The 23928-nt window shown below is 36.5% G+C and overlaps 2 protein-coding genes and 1 long non-coding RNA gene across 4 annotated transcripts; 2 read left to right on the top strand and 1 right to left on the bottom strand.

The window, feature by feature from the left end:
* The first annotated feature begins 603 nt into the window (after positions 1-603).
* Positions 604-8373, top strand: LOC121744116 (metal tolerance protein 4-like). 2 transcript variants are annotated; one of them, XM_042137558.1, is made up of 8 exons: positions 664-789; positions 6208-6442; positions 6558-6730; positions 6800-6998; positions 7076-7254; positions 7328-7478; positions 7568-7701; positions 7971-8373. In XM_042137558.1, exons 2-8 carry the CDS (start codon positions 6259-6261, stop codon positions 8148-8150), a joined length of 1200 nt encoding a protein of 399 aa, XP_041993492.1. In that variant the 5' UTR covers positions 664-789; positions 6208-6258; the 3' UTR covers positions 8151-8373. The 2 variants fall into 2 exon arrangements, with proteins under 2 accessions (XP_041993490.1, XP_041993492.1); XM_042137556.1 differs by lacking the exon at positions 6208-6442 and having other exon boundaries at positions 604-789.
* Positions 8374-16613: 8240 nt separating this feature from the next.
* Positions 16614-17021, top strand: LOC121745952 (zinc finger protein GIS2-like). The gene has a single exon (XM_042139896.1). It carries the CDS (start codon positions 16614-16616, stop codon positions 17019-17021), a length of 408 nt encoding a protein of 135 aa, XP_041995830.1.
* Positions 17022-19964: 2943 nt separating this feature from the next.
* On the bottom strand, positions 19965-21927 carry LOC121744030. Its single transcript, XR_006038413.1, has 3 exons — positions 20706-21927; positions 20557-20620; positions 19965-20104 (listed from the first exon to the last, which is right to left on the bottom strand). It is a non-coding gene; the product is annotated as an uncharacterized LOC121744030 (long non-coding RNA).
* Positions 21928-23928: the final 2001 nt, after the last annotated feature.

Below are 23928 nucleotides of genomic sequence, written 5' to 3'. Positions count from 1 at the left end.
ATGTATGTTTGAGGTTGTGGGCGGTTGAACTAAAATATGAAAGTATGGTTAGAGATTTTAACATATTAACTATTTTTTATATAAATTTTAAATACAACATATATATTAAATTTTTGGCAAATATCGTAAATGCGGTATAGGAAAATCTATACCTTTAGCGTATATCGGTACGGTATCATACCATACCGCAACTTGCGGTATACCGCAAATTCGGTATTTTCGGTATTTTTTCGGTACGATAAGTGCGGTATTTCGGTATTACGGTATATTTTGCCAGCCATAGTCAATATCCCTTTTAACAAAAGGTGAGTTGAGTTAATTAACAATCTAGTAGCTGTCCCCTTTGAGGCAAAATTATGAATGAAAACAATTGAAGGCGATAGTACAAGAATAAAAGTAATTAATAGACAGGTGAAGGATGGAGGTGTCTGCGATAGTCTGATTTAAAATAAATTTCAAGTTAGGATACGTATACATCTCTTGAGCCAGCTAGCTTTAGCCTTTGATTGACAACTACACACTCTCTCATTTAATGCAGCCTTATCAATTATTACTATAAATTCTAAAATACATATATATTTATTCAATATGATTTGCAAAAAACAATGGAGTGGGAGGAAGATTTGACAAAGCCCTTAAAAAATGAGGGGAGAGAGAATATGAGAACAAACTGGATGAGTAGAATGAGAGATGATTTCATCCAAAGATTGCCACAAAAACTCAAATCTGGGCTGGATTCTGAGGATCTTTTCGATCTCGATCTTTCATCCGTTCAAGGCCTGCTTCAAGGTAGTATCTTATTTAATCATCTCCCAATTATTGCATTAATATTTGTGTGCTTGATATTGTATTCCAAAATGTTAAGTACTTTTCCGATTCCACATTCTGAGTTATATTTAATTTAGGTTCGAATTTTAAGAAATGAAGAAAGTGGATAAGTTAATGATACGCATCTCACTTTTATAGTATTCCCTCTATTTCCTAAATATTGCCTCACTTTGACCGGACGCAGCTTTTAAGAAATGTAACGAAAAGTGAGTTGAAAAATTAGTGGAATGTGGGTCACACTTTTATATATTAGTTTTATACTCCCTCCGTCCCAGATAGTTTGTCCCACTTCCTTTTTCACACTCGTTTTGCAAAAATAATAATAAATAGTTAAAGTGGAGAGAAAGTAAAGTAAAAGAGAGAATAATGCAGAGAATAGTTTTACCTACATTATTCTTTCTCTTATTTTACTTTCTCTCAACTTTACCTATTTATTACTCCCTCCGTTTCATAGTAGATGTCACACTTGGGAGATGACACGAGATTTTAGATTTTTTTTCTTCAAACACCATCACAGCGGGGGGTTAAGGCGGACCCCCAACCTGTCTATATCAAAAAACACCAAAAGAACATACATCAACCAAGCCCAAAAGTGACTCGGTCCGCACGAGAGATACAAAACACAAGAGCTAACAAAAGCTACTATAGTATCCCCACAGACCGGGTACTTACCATCTAACTAACAAGAAAACAAACATAACAAAGGTAAACATCATAAAAGGAACAAGGATGATAGCCAACAGTTGGCCAACTCCAAAGGAAAACAAAAAACCACAAAATAAATCCACGAACCCAATGTAGTAGTCATCCATCTCGATATCTGAATTTGAAGTTCAGATAGCCCAACTGGTCAATCCTCACGAGCGACTTCAAATACTGAGGCGCTGAATCCGCATCGAAGAAGGTGATGGCAGGGGTCTAGACCCCCTACCTGCCAAAAAGTCGGCTGCCCAGTTGCCCTCTCTATAGATGTGAGAGAACATAACCTGCAGCTGTGAGAGCAAAGTGCGAATTCGAGCCATGTGGTGTCTCACATCCGCTGCTCCCCCGCGTCCTGTAGTGAACACCGCGACCACTGCTGCAGCATCCATCTCGACCCAAACCTGCGATGAGAACTGCATAGCCAATGTCAACCCGTGAAGAAGAGCTAAAAGCTCCGCCTCGAAGGCCGACCCAGCTACGAGGGGTGTACAAAAGGCCCCCAAGAGAGAACCGTTTGAGCCCCAAGAGAGAACCGTCTGAGCCTGTCCCGTCGAGGTGATAAAGGCCCCATCGGTGTTCAGCTTCACCCAAGGATCGTCAGGTGGATGCCAAAGCACACTGAGGGACCTCAAAACTCGCCGGCGAGGAGGGACCAAAGGCATGAAGTCAACGACCGGGGTGCAACCGCGCCAATGAAGGGGGATTAGCACACCCGCCGCCACCAAGATCCGCAGATGCTGTACAACCTGCCAAATAACATGTGAAGAACGAAAAGAAATGCCGCGGCGCTTGCAACTATTCCTCTTCGTCCAAATAAACCAGTATACCAAACAGGGAATAATGAAGCTGATGTGCAAGGCGGTGGCCCTGTGAGAGGACCTCCACCAAAAACCTAATCTAAGTGCAATATCAGTGCACATGTGAATGTGTGTGCTAATGTAAGGGAACCAGCCATCGAAGTAATCCCAAACCGATCTCGCTAGAGGACTCGACACAAACAAATGCTGAAATGACTCGACTGAAAAAGAAGAGACACAACACAGACACTTGGATGCAAGAGAGATACCACGAGCCTGAACATAACACTCAACAGGGACCCTTTGGAGGAGGAGGTGCCAGATGAAGACAGAGATGGTCGGGGTCAGCCCAGCATTCCAAACCATGCGAAGTCCGAAATGTCTAGGGGACCGTGTCCGGATGAGCTCCCAAGCTGAGGCCGTCGAGAACTCGCCATCACCAGTCAGGCTCCATCGCATCACATCCCGCCTGCCCACCTCAATCGGAACAGCCCTGATAGAATCCAACACATACAAATGCACACCATACAAGGCCAAATAATCATGCAGTTTATCAACATGCCAAGTATGATCACGCTAAAACCTAGAAACCTCAGCGGCAGGGAGATCAGTCCCAGGCGGACAATAGGTCCTAAGCGGAAGATCCCCGACCCACACGTCGTCCCAGAAACTAATCCGCCCTTCACCGAGGGACCATCTAATGAGACCATGCACCTGACCCCTAATACCAGTGATGCGATGCCAGTGTGTTAAGTAGTGAGAGAAAATATAATTTTATAATTAATGTGAGATGTAACTTTTTCCAAAAGAGGAAATGTGACATCTTATGGGACAAACTAAAAAGGAAAGTGTGACATCTACTATGAGACGAATGGAGTATTATTTTTGCAAAACGAGTGCGAAAAAGGAAATGAGATAAACTATCTGGGATAGAGGGAGTAATAAAATGTGAGTAGGAATGAGTTAGTAGAATATATGGTCCACTACAAAAAATTATAAAAAGTGAAATGAGACAAATTTTGTGAGACGGGCGGAAATGGAAAAATGAGACAAACTTTCAAGGACAGAGGGAGTAATAAAATGTGGGTGAATTAAGTTAGTGGAATGTTGAACATATTTACCATTTATGGTAAAAATAAAAAATATGACATTTATTATATTGATAGACGGAAATGATAATATAAAATTTTTATTAGGAGACGGATGGAAAAAACAAAATAGAACTTTTATTATGAGAAGTAGGGGTGAGCAAAAAAACCGGAAACCGAATATCCGAACCGAACCAAACCGAAATTTTGAAATTCGGTTCGGTTTTTTCGGTTTTTCGGTTCGGTTCGGTTTTAAAAATAAAAAAAATTCGGTTTTTCGGTTTTGTTCGGTTCGGACGAAGGAAAAAACCGAAAAACCGAAAAACCGAATTTTATATATATTCTATTAATTTAATATATTATATTATATTATATATAATATATATATTCTTTTAATATATTCTTCTATATAATATATATTATATGTATTATTAATTTTATATTATATATAAATATTCTATTAGTATATATAAATAAAATAAAATACACATATATAAATATATATTTATATTATATTTATTTTTTTCAGGATTTTTCGGTTTTTTTCGGGTTTTTCGGGTTTTTCGATTTTTTAAGTTCGGTTTTCGGTTATTCGGGTTCGGTTCGGTTTGGATTTTGAACTAAATTCGATTTTTTGGTTTTGGTTCGGTTTTGGCAAAAAATTGAACCGAAACCCGAATGCACACCCCTAATGAGAAGATGACAACGACAAAGTATTCCTGTCTCTTTTATTACCACTACTTGAAAATAGGACTGCCCTGACATGAATGATTACATAATTAAATTTAAGCATGATTGGAAGCTCTTAATTAATGATTCAATTCAATTTTGTACGTGGTCAAAAATATCGAGCCATAAACTAAACTTGAAGAAATGGACAATCTTTCTGTTTACCTAATCAGTTGACTACTTTTTTTTAAAAAATTAGTTTTCGTGATTTCATATTCACCTAATCTGTTGTTGAGATGTAGATCTTGGAAACATTAATTGGATTTGTTTAATCATCATTGTCTAACTTCGATGTGCACTTTTCTTCTAGGTTATTTTTTAGGGGAGGTTATGTAACCCATAACATAAGTCAGAAATTATTAATTCAATGACCCAAACGCACATAAAATAGTAATCCTTCAGTCCTACCACAAACGACTCATATTCCTTTTTATTATGTCCACTCATATTCCTAGTCCTACCACAAACGACTCATATTCCTTTTTATTAAGTCCACTCGTATTCCTTTTTATTACGTCCCATCTAAATTGAGTTATTTTTTTTATAATATATAACAAAATTACTTTCTTTTGCTTTATTTTCACTTCTCTACTCTATTATTCCTTCTATTTTATTTTCACTCTACTTAACTCTCAAAAAAATCATTTTATAATTTTGCTGCCAAAATAAATGTCTTGTTTATGACAGAACAGAAGAAGTACTCTGCTCGGCTACAACTAATAATCCTGTTTTTCTATTATAAACCTTCTATAAATATTAATCATCTTTCATTTAGCAACATCGGCCATAACTTTTTCTCATTCTATCTCCTATTTTTCCGCCTCTCCCTCCTACTATTTTTTTTGTCTCTCTTCTATTTATTCACATTCATTAAATAATATTCATTACTTTTTTTCTTTCTAAACTACTAATTTTACTTTTAAAAAATCTTGCCTTCTACCATAATCATGGTAGTGGCCAGTCGATTCATAGATTAACACTTTGTTAAATATACCATAGACCTAAGACAATTTTCACCACTAAGCATACTTGACTAATAAATCCCTAATAACCAAAAAAATGCATTTTTTTGGCATTCTAGCTAGCTAATTTTAGTTGTTTTTAGTAATACTCTTACCAGCTGTGATTTCATTAACCAACTTCTTTTCCATTACCTAAATTGACAAGATACGTTTATTTAAGTGTTATATTCTTAATTAGGCCAAAAAGTAGATTTGAAAGCTACATAGACACGCAATACCACGTAGTATCATCTATTGACTTTGATTACGAACGAATCATGTGTAGTACTCTGTTTTTTTGGGGGGAAGTAACATTAACTTTTTTATATCATTGCTCCACTTGAAATAATAGATGTTCCTTTTAATTGAAAAATAATATAAATTTAGATCAATATATATACAAATTTCATATATGGCGTTATATTGCTAACTCTGCTAATTCATCAATGCAGCGTATTAAAAATATTAACACATAATGTCAACTTAGTATATTGAAATGTCGACAAAATTATGTGTTGACATTTTTAATATACTGCATTGAAGAGTTAGCAATTTAAAAAGTTACCAATTGATAACGCCCATATTCCATATTTAGTTTAACCTCAAATCTTATTTTTTCCAAATACAAATTAAAAGGATAGAAGCATTAGTAAATTCAGACAATTTTAAACAAATTTCTAGAAAACAAAATATCAACGCTTTGGAGATACACATTTGTAGCCATGAGACCTGGTCAAAGAAAATCCATGCATAAAATGAGGGAAGAGGTTTTATGAAAGTCTAATGCAGTCCTTCAATATTCTTTACAAATCATTAAATAAATAAATAAATAAATAAAAGGGGCATATAACTAATTAACAGAAGCAGTTGAGTTACACATGTTATTATTATGGCTGTTGAATGGGATTCTCTCAAACCATGTTCTCATTTTTCTAAACTTGTCTTCATGTTTTTGTTCACATCTTGTTTTCCTTTTCTTCTTTCAGATTCACAAACACCACCTTAATTTTTTTATACACATGGTTTTCCATGTTTCATATAAATGAATGATTTTTTGTGTAGGGAAAAGATAGAAATTCTCAAAAAAAAATTCTTGTGTTTGTGGGGTGAGCAATGGATGAGAAAACTCCATTGTTGAGCAATGAGAACCTAAAAGTGGTAAATGGAAAAAGTTGGAACTCAATCAATACTTTGAAATGTGATTTCTTATCAAAGTTGCCTGAGAAGCTAAGGAAATGCCTTGATCCTGAGGCTCCTTTACATCTTGATGTTTCTAAAACAACTTGCTTATCTCAAGGTAATCTTGAAATGGAGATTAATCTTGTATTCTAAAGGGCATTTCTCATGTGTTGATCAATAAATGATTGCATTCATTTTTAGGCCAAACTTGTCTTTGATCTTGTCTTGTTTAGGTGAGAAGGAGTACTATGAAAGACAATTTTCCACCTTAAAATCGTTCGAGGAGGTCGACTCCCACGACTCACCCAATGTGGTTGACGAAGAGCTCGACCACCAGGAACAGGCTCAGCAGGAAAGAGCTATGAATATTTCCAACTGGGCTAATGTTTTCCTCGTTGCATTCAAGGTGCATGAACATTTTCTTGATTTTTATATCAAAACATTTACTTACTAAATTTCCTCGACTTTCTTTCAGATTTATGCCACGGTACAGAGTGGCTCCTTGGCCATTGCAGCCTCAACGCTCGACTCTTTACTCGACCTAATGGCTGGAGGAATACTATGGTTCACTCATCTCTCAATGAAAAGTATAAACATTTACAAATATCCCATTGGAAAACTCAGAGTGCAGCCAGTTGGCATCATCATCTTTGCTGCAGTAATGGCAACTATAGGTAGCTTTCTCATCCTCTTCTCCAAATCAAATTCAAATATTCGGGTTTTTCTTACTCGAACATCCAAAATCATACAGGCTTCCAGGTGCTAATACAGGCTGTGGAAGAGCTAATAAAAAATGAACCTTCACCAAAGATGAATTCGAGTCAATTGTTCTGGCTCTATGTCATTATGCTCACAGCAACCACGATCAAACTCGTTCTCTGGATTTATTGCAGAAGCTCTCGAAACAAGATAGTTCGCGCCTATGCCAAGGTACTTGTCTCGTATTTGAAACCTTTGGTCCCCCAGTTTGTCACCAATGATGATTTTTAGTATGATAAATTAGGACCATTACTTCGACGTGGTGACAAACTTGGTGGGATTGGTGGCTGCGATTCTTGGCGACAGATTTTACTGGTGGATTGATCCGGTCGGTGCTATAGCGCTTGCTGTCTACACAATCGTAAACTGGTCAGGAACTGTGCTCGAAAATGCAGGTATGGCCTTAAAATTTGTTACCTAATATGCATAGCAAGTCTAGTTTGTGTTGTGTTTGTTTAAAGTTTGGTGGTTGTTTTTGATGCAGTTTCACTAGTTGGACAGTCGGCGCCTCCAGAAGTACTGCAGAAACTTACGTATCTTGTCCTAAGGCACGACCCGAAGATCAAGCATGTAGACACGGTCCGTGCCTACACGTTTGGGGTTCTCTACTTTGTTGAGGTAAGGCCGTTATTAGCCAATGGCGGAACTACATTGAACCTTTAACGGGCTTAAGCCCCTATTAATAATCTAAATTATTTTTTAAATTTATCCAAATTATTATACAAAAGCACCTATTAATAATCGAAATTACTCAAAAATAAACTTCTAGAGATAGTTTAGAAAATATAGCCCTGCTAATGTCATTTTCTGCGTCCACCACTGATTATTAGATGCTGGTAGGTAGGTAATGCTGCGTTGAGGCTGAAAAGCACGTTTTGTCCGTGCAGGTGGATATCGAGCTGCCAGAGGATCTGCCGTTGATCGAAGCACATGCGATTGGGGAGTCGCTACAGATCAAGATAGAGCAGCTTGAAGAAGTGGAGAGGGCATTTGTTCATCTTGATTATGAGTGTGATCACAAACCAGAGCATACCATTCTCAGCAAACTCCCAAATACAGACCCCTAGATTTTCAAACTCTAATCTGGCTGCTTGTTAGTTTGAATTGTGCTATTGTAAAAAATTGCAGTTTGGTTGGAAACATGAATATATGCCTGCAGTTAGTAGGCTAGATGGTGAAGTTATTCAATTCCAAGATAGAGTTTACAATTGGCACAAACAAAACATGATGTGGAATATCATTTATCATTTAACTCTCTCAACTTTCATAACTACTCTAGTATTTCATTCATAGCTCTCCCCTTTCTCAGTTTTTCTTTTATCTTGGATTGAGAAGTTGTTCCTCTATGATAATTCCTCCATCGAATAAAAATGGGATATTGGCATATAATATTATGGAACATTCAAAAAGTTTGGTTTTTTTCCACGAACTTTGAAATTGGCAAACAATATACGAACTTTACTCCGAGTTTGTTATTTCTCACCAATGAAAAATTTCCGGCAAATAATACCATGATACGGATTTTTATTCGTAATTGCCCGACAACAATTTTGAAAGCTTCAAGTTTTTCAATATTTGAGAATAGTTTTTCTTGAAGTACACCCTCCAAATTTGTTCTTTAATCTATTAATATAACCGGAATTTTTTCATTGGTGTAAAGTTCGTGATATTATTTGTCAATTTCAAAGTTCGTGGGAAAACCTAACTTTTTAAAAGTTTCATAATATTAGGTGCCAATATCCCAATAAAAATAAAGACTTTGGAGACAACACGAGTTTTAAGGCATGATTGGTAAAGTAAGAGAAATATAGAAAGAAAAAGTGATTGGAGTATTGTTAGTGGATAGGGCCCACCTCATAAGAGAGAAAAACATACCAAAAAAAGAAAGATAATGGACAACTCAAAACAGAAAAGAAGACTATTTTTATGGGACAGGGAAGGAATATTCGTTTTAAGTTTGGATGTGAATGTTTTATCTTTTCTTTTTTAATTTTATTTTTATGATTAAATAAACATAAATTTAAAGGCCACGCTACGAAGGACTCGAACCCGAGACCTTTGGCCTCAGACATATTAACCTCTCTACCACTTGGCCAACTCATACACATGAATTTTTTATCGATGCAAATAGTGGGAGGATGCGAGATATGTATATCAGTTGGAAAAATCAATGCTGACTTTATTTTTGCAATTACAATTGTATTTATCGCGTGGAGAAACAAATTCTGGCGTTTGGAGGTTGAAGCTGAAATGGGCCCAATCAAAGATTCAAAGTGGCGTTTATGAGTTTTGAGTGTTTTAAATTAGATTTTGTTAAACCAAACGTGTAATATATTTTTGTGGACTTAAATTCTTTTGTAAGGCTTAAAGAACTAATTTGGACTTTATTATTTTTGTCTTGAACAACTTAAGAGCATCCACAACCGTGCTCTTGCCAGCGGCACGGTTGTGGGCCCGGGCGGTACTATTCATGCCTGCTCTCTGGCAAGAGCACAACACCCACAACTGTGCTCTTCCGCAAGGACGAGCACAATTAATATAAAATTCAATTACACAAAAACATTTCCATAATATTAAAATTCATTTAAAACCCACAATAAATATTACAAATGACAAATAAAATTAAACATTGCATAATTAAAATCCTAAAAATTAAAAATTACATAATTAAAATCCTAAAAATTAAAAATTACATAATTAAAATCCTAAAAATTAAAAATGACACTACTCGTTGCCGAATTTCGCCCACATGTGGTTGATTAGGTCTTCTTGTAGTTGATTGTGGATTCGAGTATCGCGCATTGTGTGTCTTGTCTCGATCCTCTGGCCAACCGTCGTATGCTCGCCTCGGCGTAGGGGAGACCTCGCTGTTGAGCTTCCGGCTTCGTCCTCGTCGTAGAAGCTAGCCGCCCTCGGCCCTTCGTCGGCTATAATCATGTTGTGTAATATAATACACGTGAACATGATGTCGGCGATATTATTCACGTACCACAGCCGAGCCGGGGCCTTCACAATGTTGAATCGAGCTTGAAGGACCCCGAAGGCTCTTTCGACATCTTTCCGCGCTGACTCTTGACGCTGCGCAAAAAGAACCCGTCTCGGGTCGTGCGGGTTGTGGAGCGTCTTCACGAACGTCGACCACCTTGGGTAGATACCATCGGCGAGATAGTAACCCATGCGGTATATATTTCCGTTGATGGTGAAGTCGATCGCCGGTGCTACACCATTCATCACATCATTGAAGAGTGGTGACGAATATAGCACATTCAAGTCGTTGTTGGATCCAGCAACGCCGAAATATGCATGCCAAATCCATAGGCGGTAGTCGGCGACCGCCTCAAGGATAAGCGTTGGGCCGCCGCCTTTGTGACCGCTCAAGTGTTGCCCCCTCCAAGCAGTCGGACAATTCTTCCACCTCCAATGCATGCAGTCAATGCTGCCAAGCATTCCGGGAAAGCCATGGACGCATTCATGAAGACGAAGCAACCGTTGGCAATCATCAGTGGTGGGTGCTCGAAGGAATTCATCCCCAAAAGCAGAACGAACGCCCTCGCAAAAATTCTTTAAACATAGGATTCCAGTGGACTCACCGATATGCAAATACTCGTCGAACATGTCGGCCGTTTGCCCAGTAGCGAGTTGTCGGATGGCACACGTACACTTCTGCAACGCCGTGATACTTTGCCGGCCGGCTGCATCTACACCTGTTTGAAAGTATTCAACACGTGCGGACAATGTGTTGACAATTCGCATGAACAAGCGCTTTGACATGCGAAAACGGCGCCTGAAGTAATCTGCCGGAAACCGCGGCTGGTCGGCAAAGTAGTCGGCAACGAGCCTTTCGTGGGCTCCCTCCCGGTCACGATGGATGTACCGTCGATTTGATCTGGTTCGTTGAGGAGAAGGAGCAGGGGTATTCGCCGCGACATATGCTTCGTAAGCGGCACGATGTTGTTCGTAGTATTCTTGTTCTTCGCGTTCCGCTTCCGCCATAATATGGGTGAAATCCATTTGAGATTTTGAGTGGGTGATGAATGTGTTGATAGTTTGTATGAGAATTATGAATGAGAGATGAATGAGAGATGATTTGATGTGATAAATGGATGATGAATGTGTGTATTTATAGATGATTTTGGGGAAAAAAAAAATAAAAAAAAATCAAAAAAATTCAGAAAAAACGGGAAAAAAAACGGCCATATTTTTGGGATTTGGAAAATATTTTTTTTTATTTTTTAGCATTATTTATAATTAAATACCGATTTTTAAAAAAATAAAATAAAAAAAAGTTTAAACACAACGGCTATGCCGTTGACGAATGGGAGCGCGCCACGTGTGCGTCCGCTGGCACGGACGTGCTCGATACATCGAGCAGCGCCGTGCCAGCGGCGCGGCTGCAGCGGCGGCGGTCCTGCGCCTTGCTAACGGCGCGGACGGCGGTGGCGTCTTTCGCCACCGCTGCGGATGCTCTAAGGCCCAAAGAACATTATTTAATTTGGACTCTATTACTTTCAGTAGATAGGTCTAAATATAAATTTTAAATTCTTTTTATTTTCTTAGATTGAAGTTTTGTACTATTTAATATTTAGTAATTTGGTGTTATTCAAAGTATTAAAGTCTAAAAATAACTTGAAATACTTTTAAATGTTATAAACATAAATTTTTTTTTATTCGACAAATGCGAAATTTAGGCTAAGTTAAACAACGTTCATTCAAGAACAACATATAAAGTCTATGGACATGTGATGATATTTTAAAGTTTGAGTATCGCGTTCGATACCAATCTAAAGTTCAGGTAAAAAATATAGTTCTCTCAAAGTTTAATATACTCCACCCTCCATGAAATGTCTCACTTTGTCATTTTGTGATGTCCATAAAAATTAGTCTCATTTCTTAAAATAAAGTTTATCTCTCATACTTTTCACTTTTTCTCCCTCTCATACTTTACCTACCTTTTCTCTCTATCTCTCATACTTTACCCACTGTTTCCCTCTATCTCTCTTTATTTACCCATTTTTTCCCATCATCTCCTTACTTTACCAATTTCTCATTAAAACTCTGTCGTCCACAAATGGACTATGTTTTGTGGATGGAGGCAGTACAAGAGTTTGATCATCTATTGCCCATTGATATAAAACATATAAACAAACTACCCCATCCGGTCCCATTAGAAGTCCCATTTTTTACCGATGCGGGTTTTAAGAAATTGTTTGACTTTGTAAATATAAAAAGTTACTAGAATGTGAGTCATACTTTGGATTCAGTTAGGGATCTATGTAGGTTTAGATGCAGGACACCCCAATTGGCTTTTATCTAATTAAATTGAACCCCAATTTAATTCAAGCTCAATTTGGAATATTATTAACAACCACTACAGTAATAATAATCCCTCCGTCCGCCATTAGGAGTCTCATTCTTTGGCGGCACGAGTAGAAAAGTGAGTGAAAAAAAAGTTAGTGGAATAGGAGTCCCACTTGTATATATTAGGTTTAAATGAAATGTGAGTGTAATGAGTTAGTTGAACCTGAGACCCTATTATCATTTATGGTAAAAGTGAACCAGGACTCCTATTCGCGGACGGACTAAAATGAAAAAACGAGATTCCTATTCGCGGACGGAGTGAGTATTAATCTACCCATCCAAATCCGAAGAATAAATAATTAGGGTTTCCACGTGTAATTCGTGCGTTAAAGATATAAATGCTCATTAATTAATTGAAGTTTGTTATGGATTTAATTAATTATTATCTTGTTAATTACAAGAGTGGACTCAACAAGAAACGTTTATTTATTATTCATGGAATAAGAATTCCGACTAGTTATTAATTACCACTACCTAAGATATCAGGATTATTAGGTTGCGAAACCACACGCACCAGGCGTGCGCTTCAACATAATCAATAATGTATGCTCAAGACTAAGTATATTGATCAAGAAATGGTATTTTATCAAGACCTCATATTTCAGTAGATAGCATAAAGACATGTCTTGCTGTTAGATCCATTCAGTGGTATGCCTCACCAATGTTATCTTATTTCAGTAAGAATTAGAAATATGCAGACTGATATTGCAACCTTTCACGATAGGTAGTCAAAGCCTATCTGGATATGATAGTAGAGTGTGAGGTCCACTTACTAAAAATAATAAAAATGAAAAGGGACTTCTAATGGAAACCGAACGAAAATAGCAAAAATGTGATTTCTAATGGGGACCGGAGGAAGTAATAAACTATGAACTAAAAATACCTTTAGACGAATATCGTGTATTCATCACCGGAGATATTAATATAGAAAAATACGTGAAACAGACAACGTCGCTGGCCAATCAAGAATTCTTGGTTGGATGGAATTTTTTTGTGGCTTGAGTAATTAAATCTAAAAATACAAATCAAATTCACAAAAAGTCGAAAGAGAATCACAAAAATATCATGCGTTTGATGCAAATCGTGTGAGAATAACAACATTACCATAACTGAATTGCGTACAAATCGATAAAAAAAAAACCTTTCTCTATCTGTAATTTAGTATACTCAGTTGTCACGTGGATTAATATCCTGCGTTTGATTATTAAATCCTATGGTCCATAATGGATCTCGGTTCTTATATAAAAAGTGGCTCATATTTAATTTCACCTATATTTATAGTCAAAACTTTATTTTAATTTTGTTTTTAATTTTTCCCTTTTACCACGGAAATCAACGACCATTTTTTTAAATTCTCAATACGATTCATACCGGTTATATAAATACCCCACTTCTCCCCTTTCATTTACACTTAAAATATTTTCCTCTTTAGTCTCTTCTCATCACGGCCGGAATCCTCCTCTTCAATTAATTTTCCTAATTCTACAATGTCCGACCTTCACAACCAATTCCAACACTATCTTATATCACGAGATATCGATTAAAACATGCCCCTCATTTTCGTCTCTCCTGCTCTCAAAATCATGCCCCGCATCAAAATCTTCGATTCCCGCACACTAATTACGAGTTTCATTTACCATGGAAGACACCACAGGATGATATTTAAAGTAAGTGTGGATATTAGCGAAAGTCCAATCGTTGTCAACCAATTTTTTTTCCGCAAACTTTCGGCGACGTCTGCGTGGACCTCCCGATTTTTTAATTTTTTTTTAAAAAAAAACTCTATATATACTGCTCGTTGAACTTCATTTCATTCGCACCGCTTGTTTTAACGAGTTTCTCTCTCTTTCTACGTTTCTATCAGTATATCCAAAATGGCTAGTGGTAGTGGTAGTGGTAGTGGTAGTGGTAGTGGTGCGGGTGGTAGTGGTGGGGGTGCTGATGACATACGCCGACGAATTAACGAAGAGGTGCAGGCCTATACATCCCGGGAGATAAATCACCTGATACAAGCGGCCTTGCAGCAGCAGCCGGCGGTACCTCGCCCCATCCATCGTCGAACTATAGTACCCCGGGACCACATCGCTGCACACCATCGGTTGTATAGGACTACTTCACTCCGGAGCTGCGGTTTGGGGATAACTTATTCCGACGATGTTTTAGGATGCATCGTCCGCTATTTATGCGTATCGTGAGCGCTTTAGAGCGTCGATACGAGTATTTCAGGTTCAGGGAGGATGCGGTGGGTAAACCCGGTCACACGCCCATACAGAAGTGCACTGCCGCAATTAGACAGCTGGCGTACGGAGTCTCAGCCGACATGTTCGACGAGTACCTCCACATCGGTGAGTTGACTGCCTGCGAATGTCTGCAGTATTTTTGTGAGGGCGTTAGGGAGATATTCAGGGATAGGTATCTTCAGAAGCCTACCCCCGAAGACTGCCAGGCTCTGATGAATATGCATGGGAGTCAGCACGGGTTTCCGGGAATGTTGGGCAGCATAGATTGTATGCATTTGGAGTGGAAGAACTGCCCCGCCGCTTGGAAAGGGGTGTACACTACCGGCTTCAAAGGCAAGCATCCCACGATTGTCCTTGAAGCGATAGCTGACTACCGGCTGTGGATTTGACATGCGTATTTTGGAGTAGCCAGGTCGAACAACGACATCAACGTCCTCTAGTCGTCGCCCCTTTTCAACGAGCACTGCATGGACGTTGGTCCGGCCGTCAGTTTCATCGCCAACGGCAACCAGCACAATATAGGCTACTATTTGGCGGACGGGATATACCCTATGTGACTCGTCTTTGTGAAGACGATCAGATGCCCATCAGATGAAAAGAAGATCTATTTTGCGGGACGTCAGGAGGTAGCGCGCAAGGATATGGAGCGGGCAATTGGTGTGCTCCAGGCTTGATGGGCGGCAGTGAATGGTCCATCACGGCTGTGGTATATTGACAGCATAGCTAATGTCATGTACGCATGTATTATCATGCACAACATGATTGTCGAAGATGTCCAGCACTGACTGATTGGGCCAATGATGATGTTTATGCTGCCGGTCCAAGCCACGGCTTGGCCACCGCCAATATGCGTATGGGGATACCCCATGGAGCTGTCGATCAGGTCCGTGCATTTGAAGACATGCTCCAACAACAAGCCCATATTCGACTCCAGAACGATATAATTGAAGATCTATGGACGCGGAGGGGTGCACGGTTATATTTTATAATGTAATTTGTTAAAAATATTTTTTGTTGAACTGTACTTTTTTCATTTTTTTTAATGAAATTATCATTGTCCTTTCTCCGTCCGTATTCGTGTCGAAATTTTATTTCCGTAAATTGTTTAATTTGGTGAATTTGTGATTTTTTTATTGTGGATGTCCGCCGGGATGTCCTTATGACGTGACAGTGCAGTGTGATGTCCTTATGACGTGGCATGAGGTGTTTTTGGGAAGTCCGTTGGGATGTCTGCCGGGACATCCGCACCATTGCGGATGCTCTAAAGTTTCAGTAATGGTCATCTTTTTACAACTTTTCATCTTTTTCTAATATCTTACTAATTTTATATTAAAATTTATATCACTTTTAAAATTATTATTTTTATATTACAGTAGTATATACTAAGTCATGGCTACTTATAAAACTTTGTTCTATGAAAATTGAAGAGCTCTATAGAATTCACATCAACACTGATCTATTTAAAACCAAAGATTATTATTAACATGTTAGGACCAACAAATCATAACTCCCATTCACATTACTTGTAACTGCAAGTATTACTGATCACGGCAACTAGCTGCAATAATTCAAGAAAAAAGTGAGGTAATCAGTGAAAAAGTAGAGCTGATATAATCTACAATTTGGCTTCACTCCCGATTTATACATCGGGATAAGAAAAGTTGGTACCTTGATTAATAACTCCAAAAGTCTCACGTGTATCATCAAGAAATCCCTTAGCTTCACTCCATGCATATTTGTTAGAATTTCAAATTATTCAAAAAGAGCAAAAATAATGCTTACTGATTTTCAAAAAAAAGTTGTTACATACATGTTATAACTTATAACCCTTTACCAAAATTTTGCTATAAAAACCCTTTCACATGATTGCCTTCTCATCAACCTTTCTCTCTTTAAATTAATTTAGTTTTCTTATTTATGTGTAAAGAAAAGATGGTGAAGAATGGGAAGGATGGTGATGACGTGATGAAGCTAACAAAAGAGGCCAAGTCATGGGACTTCACTTGCACATTTTGCTTCAAGAGATTCCCCTCGGCTCAGGCGTTGGGCGGGCACCAGAATGCCCACCGCAACGAGCGTATGGAGGAGAAGAGGCTCTTTGTGAGGGATCCCATCACCTACCGAAAGCGTGCTTTTCTGCAGTCCGTCCACTCATCAGCCAGTGAGGCCGAGTACGCGAGCTCTAGCGATTCTTCTCCGGCTATCAACAATGGTGATCAAGGCCTTGTGGTGTACAACTATTTGCCGGTGAATGAGGTGAAGAGTGTTGCTGGGGAAGACAAGGGGAATGGGAATGATTTATCGACTCACTTCAATTTGGATTTGACTCTCAAGCTCTAGAGAGATGTGTTGGTTGATGTTTGCTATGTAATGCTTCAAGTTTTTGGGTGTTACAAATATTATGAATTTGAATCAAGTTTAAAAATCTTATCTTGGAATTATACTTAAGAAATTGGAATAACTAAATTGATTTAGATAGTGAGCGCACCTTAATTAGGTGAATACTTACATATATTTAATTTAGTTATTAAATATTTGTGATTGAAATAATTAAAAAAAAAGTTAAAGAACAGAATTCATATGAGATAAGAAGATTGTTAAAGAATTAATTGAAAAGATAAATAATAAAAAGGGAAGAAATAATAAAATAAAATAAAAACCAAAATCTATCCTATTTGGTGCCAATCTCACAGTGAGGTACAAAGAAAAGCCTAAAAGAAAAAAAAATTAGTTTCACTTTGCAATTTTTTTCAAAAACCTTTATCATACACATTTTTCTCTATGTTTTCCTTCCCTGTTGGTCCATCTTTTAAAAATAGAAATTTTCTATTTAAGAAATTTTTTCTCTCTCTAATGAGGTGAGACTTATTTTCTATTAACGTTTTTCTTTTAATTTTTCTCTTAATTTATCAATTTTACGTTAAAATCTCTACCATTTTTAAAGTTTTTATTTTTAGGGAACGGAAATTTATTAACTACAAGAGTATCAATTATGGGTGTAAAATTAAAAAGCACAGTCGCTAGTTAGTAACTACTGTAAATTTTGAATTTAGCATAACCCTTTAATTTAAATTAATTGAAAAGATAAATGAATAAAAAGAAAAGAAATGTAAAATAAACAAGACCAAAATCTATCCTATTTGGTGTAAGTTGGCGGATCCAGAAATTTTATATTGGGGGTGCGATAAATAATTATATTGACTTGAAAATGTAAAATCCAGTCGATCTATTCTCTTTTGTTATCTCATTTTTCTATTAAGTCATTTCATTATATAAAAAATTTAGAGTTATTACTTGAAAAAATTTCACTATTAAATTGGGGATTTTTAGATATTTATATAACAAATAATTTATTTTAATTTATAGAAAGTTTGAAATATTTAAACTAAAAATAAAATGCATCATATTTTCTATAGAATCTAAAATATGAGCACAATAGAAATCATAGACAATAAAGGAGAAAACAAACAATAAATAATTATATTTAATCAAGCATTATTAGAAACTATATGAAGTATATGAGCAAACAATTAATAGTAATTGATTATACTTAATCAAACATTATTAGACACTCGTATAAATAGACAGAAATACACTAGAGAGAAATCGCCAAAAATGGACTTTAGAGGGATCGAACCTGGGTCTCTGCTGTGGGGAAGTGATGCTTTTACTACTAGGCTACTTTCATATTTTTAGGGTACAATGGTACCCCTTGTTCTTAATTGGATCTGCCAATTCAACGAAAAGCCTAAAAGAAAAAAAATACTATAAACTTTAGTTTCACTTTGCATTTTTTTTCAAAAACCTTTATCATAAACACTTTTCTCTATGAATTCCCTCCCTCCCACCTTTGTGTAAATATCTCTCAAAGTCCAGTGGTAAATTCAGGATTTAATTCAGGATTTTCAATTTGAGGTACAAAAATTATATCGACTTCGTAGCTTTAAAATCGATTTTATCTTCTCTTTAATATGTTATCATGTTTTAGTTAAGAAACTTCATTATATAAAATGAATATTAGATTTACTATTAAGGATAATTTTTTACTATATTTTTGCACAAAATGCACTAGAAGAGATTTAAAATGCTTTACAAAGTTATTGAGATATGGTAAAAATAAATAAAAAATAAAAAATTACTTTACAAGAAAAAATAAATGCATTAAAAATTATAAATAAAGAAATTAAGGTACTCTATAAGAGAACCAGAGAAAATATAAAAAAATTAAATACATTAGTAGAAAATTAAATTATGTTTTATAAAAAAAATTGAAGAAATAAATTATTAATAGATAGGTAAAATAAATAATAGTGGTATTAAAGAGAACAAAAAATTATACAGATAAAAAAAACTGTACTATTAAAGAGAACATAATATTGAAAAGGTAAATATTTAACTTTATTTAAGCAGCAGAGAATATAAATTTAAAAATGCAATTAGTTGTGAAGGGGAAAGTACGTATAACTATTATTTCAATATTTTGAGGGTACAATTGTACCCCTTTGTTCAGGGGTAGATCCGCTCTCGAACTATCTCGGTAGGAGCAACCGTCGGCCTTAGTTGTCGGCTACGACCCTCACTTCTAGCTTCTTCTCTCACTTGATATTTAAGTAAGAACATTTTTAAATGAGAACTAAGAACTGGATATTGAATGCAATGATTCACGCACATGGAATTTAATTAATTATGATCTCTAATTAGTGTCTTCCTGATATACATAATTTATTAGTTATAGAGTACTCCTTATGTCCCATTAGAAATGAAACGTTTTCTTTTTTGAGTTGTCCCATTAGAAATGAAACGTTTTCTTTTTTGAGTTATCTCATTAAAATTGAAACGTTTCTAAAAATGAAAACAACACTCTCTCTACTTCATCCTCTCTTCAAAACAATACTAAACAAATTTTCGTGCTGAAAATCAAATATTTAATATTTAATGGGACGAAGAGAGTATCAGTTTCTTCCTTATATAATTTTGGGTGTAAACTTAAAAAGTACAGTCGCTAATTAGTAACTACTACTTTCCGTCTCTTTAAATTTTGAATTTAAAATAACCCTTCAATTTAAATTACTTTTTACAAAATAAAATGTCACGCCCGCATTTTCTAAGGATAGAAAACACGGTTGATCGCGACTAGGGGAGGGTTGAAGAAGCGGGGAAGAAAGGGGAAAACAACATAACTCGACCATAGTCCGAAACAAATGGGAATAGCTCGAATAAAATCAGAGTATCATTTCAACAATCAACAACTCCAAATGAAAATATCTCAACTATACACGAACTCAAAAGAAACAATATTTAGCGGAAGCATTCGAGAGAAGAATAATATTATGTATGAAGACACAATATATTCGTAACATTTAAACCAAACACAAATCTTCACCAGCTCTGCTCAACACCCACCGCGCTCGTCACAGCTCAACCTGCACATTTTTAAAAAGATATGCAGGGCTGAGTACTTGATGCACTCAGTGGACTCATGCCGAAAACATTTTCAATAAAAATATTTATCATGCCATTAACGAGCGACCTCGGGGTTTTATCTTTGAAAGGCCCGAGTCACTAAAACATTTCACCAACATCAGCCTCAACATCATCAACATCACCGTACCATATCTGAACATACATGACAAGGAATGTTGCCACATTCCAAGCCACTAGACCGGCCAACTCAAAGAGATAGCGCACGATCTACGGGGTGTACACTAGCCTGAGTAGGGACTCACTCCCTAGTCAGACCCGAATTCGATTAACCATACATGGCAAAAGCCACTTCAGATAGGTCCCATAGCAACACAAAAATATGGCATGACAAACATATTTCGCAAGAATAAATATACTTAGGACATAGTCCTTATTTAAAAAGAAAGCCCACCTCGTTCTCTTAAATCCTTCACTTGGCAATCAGCTCCGTTCTCAAATAGCACACAAAAATTCACCTTTTTTTAAAAGAACATAATACTAAAAAATTAGACTTTAGGGAAAAAATTAAATTTCAACAATACATACATGTATAAATCTTACCATTTGATCTCTTTTTCAGTGACTTTAGCACATCGTATTTATCCTTCTATTGACTCCGTCCGAGCTCTCGTCATTCTCATATACAAATTCCAGTCCAACTCAAATAAACGAGCGGCCCAAGTCTCCTAATTAAATCACTCTATCCCAATCACTAATTTTGTCTTCCTTCAACTAATGCAATGGCTCAACAAAAATTAATAGACTAGGCCCAACTAATTAAATCACTTTAGGCCCAAATAAAAATTTTGTACAGCAGCCTTTGATAATCTGCCCAAACTAATTCTAGCCCAACTCCCCGTCTTCTCTTTCAACCCCACGGTCACTCCCCCAATTCAACAACTCTCCCTTACAATTTATAGCTCATGCAATCCCCATCTTCTTCCCCATTCATCTCTCTCCCCAAATATGGAATCTCCATATATCTATCACAAATTGAGTGTAACATCTTTCTCCCTCGATCCCTCCGTTCTCGGCCTCCATCTCACTAATTCCCCCTTTCTCTCTCTCTCTCTTCGGTCAAATAGAAGGAACTCACTCCCGTCGATCCCGACGTCTGCCGCCTTTCCATCTCCGACTTCAATTCTCCGCCGGGTGTCCGCCGGAAGAGGACGCTGCTGTCGCGCCTCTGCTCCGTCGCTGCCGGGAAGAGCTTCTGCTGGCTGCGTCGTCTACACAGCCGTCCAGCCGAGCCACCGCTGCTGTCGGAATCGCGTCGCCGCTGCTCCATCGTTGTTCGATCCAGCTGGGAGATGCCGCTGCTCCGCCCCGAAACATCACCGCCACCGCTGCTGGATCGTTGCCGCCCCGCTGCACCCGCTGAGGACGTGCTGCTCCGCCGGGAATGCCTGCCGCGCCGCTGCTGCTCGTTGCTGTTCTCTTCCTCCGTGACAATTCGCCGCCACTGCCGTCTCCTATTTCTCCCCCAAATTTTGTTTCTCTGCACTCTCTTTTTTTTCCTAATTCTTCACTTCTTTGATAAACTCTTCTTTGCCCTCTCGACTTATCTGTTTCTTTGGTATTGTGAAAGTTGTGAAAATGATTGTGATTGTGAGAAAAGATTGAGGCTTGTGTGTACTTAAATAAACTGCATTTGTTGGAATTTCGGTAGAGATCTTCTCCATATCCACCTTTCTTGTTGCTATATTCATGGGGGAGTGGTAACTGATTGTGTGCGGGTAATACATGGAGAGGGAGTGGCTGATTTTGTGCGATTGCAATAACAATGAGGCTCACTTGGGCTCTTAATAATTGGGTTCCCTCTAGAAAAGAATTGGCTTGATAAAAGAATGGAAACGATCATGGCCCGATTTCTATTAACGGCTTTAGCCCATTTTATTAATCATCGAAAAGAATTAAAGGCATAGTTTTCAGCTACGTAAACAACGTTTCGGAGAAAAAAAAAGGTAGAAAAGTCGGGGTATTACATAAAATTAAGAGGAATCCAATAAAATCTTAATGGCACATGTTTAAATAAATTTTTTTGAAAATATTTTCTCATAAATCTATATCTTTAAAAGCAATCAAATACTACATATTAAGTTATTAACAGATAAGAGTGCATTAGAATGACCACTAGAATTAAAGTAATAACCATATAGCTCAATTTAGATCAACCAATCTAAAAATGTGCGGTCCATATTTAATCCAGACAAATATCATTTTTACATTAAAAAAAATACTTCCTCCGTCTTATTTTAGGAGTCTCATTTGAGTTAGACACAAATTTTTAAGAAACGTATAAAAAAGTTGGTAAAAAAAATAATGGAACGTGGATCCTAGTTTTAAATATTAGTTTTATAATAAATTGTGAGAGTAAAAAAGTTAATGAATGTGAGGCCTATTAGCATTTATGTAATATTCTAACCAGGGCTCCTAAAGTGGGACACCAAAAAGTGGTATGTAGTGACTAAAATGATATATAATGTTTATAAAATTGTATGGTCTCGTTGATGTTTGTGGTTCATGTTTTATTGAAGTAGTAAAGGTCAATTTTGGTCCTAAACATATGACCAAAATATGAATTTGGTCCAAAAGTTTTAACTCTTTGAAAAACAAGTCCATAACAAATGAAATCCTTGTCGGAGTGGTCCTTTTTTTGACGGTTCAGTAAAAAAACTAACGGTCATGCCACCGTGCAATTAGCGTTGACCGTTAGTGTTTTTACGGAACCGTAAAAAAAGAGGACTACTTCGATGACATTTTCATTTCTTATGGATCCGTTTTTCAAAAAGTGAATGTTTTAGACCAAATTCGTATTTTAGTAATATGTTTAGGACCAAAATTGACATTTACTCTTTATTGAATAATGATACTTTTGTTGCATAAAATGATAGTTTCAGAGGTTAAAATGATATATTGGGTGCATAAAATGATATGTAACGTTTATAAAATATCGTTTTTCCAAGAGGATAGTAACATTAAACATCAACAACACCATATCATTTATAAATGTTATATCTTTTTATACACCAAAAACATCATTTTATTCACCAAAAATATCATTTTTCCGAAAAGAAGGTAACAGCAAACATCAGCAACACAATATCATTTTATAAACGTTATATATCATTTTATATACCAAAAGCATCATTGTATGCACCTAAAGTATCATTTTTTTCAAGAAGACAGTCACAACAAACATCAAAAACACCATATCATTTTATAAACATTATATATCATTTTACACACAAAAAGTACATTTTATGCATTAAAAGTATCAATTTTTCAAGAAGACAATGACAACAAATATTAACAACACCATATCGTTTTAAACGTTATATATCATTTTATACACTAAAAGTATCATTTTATGCACCAAAAGTATCAATTTTTACGAAGATAGTAACAATAAACATCAGCACCACCATATCATTTTATAAATAATACAATATCATTTTTTCAGCCTTTGATATAATACAATGCAATTAGGATTTCGTTGGAATTGCCATAAAATTATCTTTAATTTAATATATTTTTTGAATTATTTTAGTAGAGGAAAAGTGATCCCCTAATAGAATTGAAATAATAATCGTGTGATTTCATATAACTCAAATGTCAAAATAGCCCTTTTCATATTTAAATATTAACAAAAAAAAAGTAATTCTAGCCACTAGTGTAAGATCGTGTGGATATTGAGTTATTTGGTTATCATCAGTGGCGGAAGCATGATTTTTATGGTGGGAGGTCAAAAACTATAGTTAATAATTGTTGCATCCAATATCAT

This window comes from Salvia splendens, chromosome 8 (genome assembly GCF_004379255.2).
Source record: "Salvia splendens isolate huo1 chromosome 8, SspV2, whole genome shotgun sequence".
NCBI lineage: Eukaryota > Viridiplantae > Streptophyta > Magnoliopsida > Lamiales > Lamiaceae > Salvia > Salvia splendens.
This window is presented reverse-complemented; position numbering and strand designations above follow the sequence as displayed.

What these genes read in the sequence shown, in the direction of transcription:
- LOC121745952 (XM_042139896.1), top strand. Translation starts at nt 16,614, where the DNA reads ATGGTGAAGAATGGGAAGGATGGTGATGACGTGATGAAGCTAACAAAA.
- LOC121744116 (XM_042137556.1), top strand. Translation starts at nt 606, where the DNA reads ATGGAGTGGGAGGAAGATTTGACAAAGCCCTTAAAAAATGAGGGGAGA. An exon ending in TTTTCCTCGTTGCATTCAAG is followed by an intron (nt 6,731 to 6,799) that starts GTGCATGAACAT and finishes ACTTTCTTTCAG; the next exon opens with ATTTATGCCACGGTACAGAG. An exon ending in GGGTTCTCTACTTTGTTGAG is followed by an intron (nt 7,702 to 7,970) that starts GTAAGGCCGTTA and finishes TTGTCCGTGCAG; the next exon opens with GTGGATATCGAGCTGCCAGA.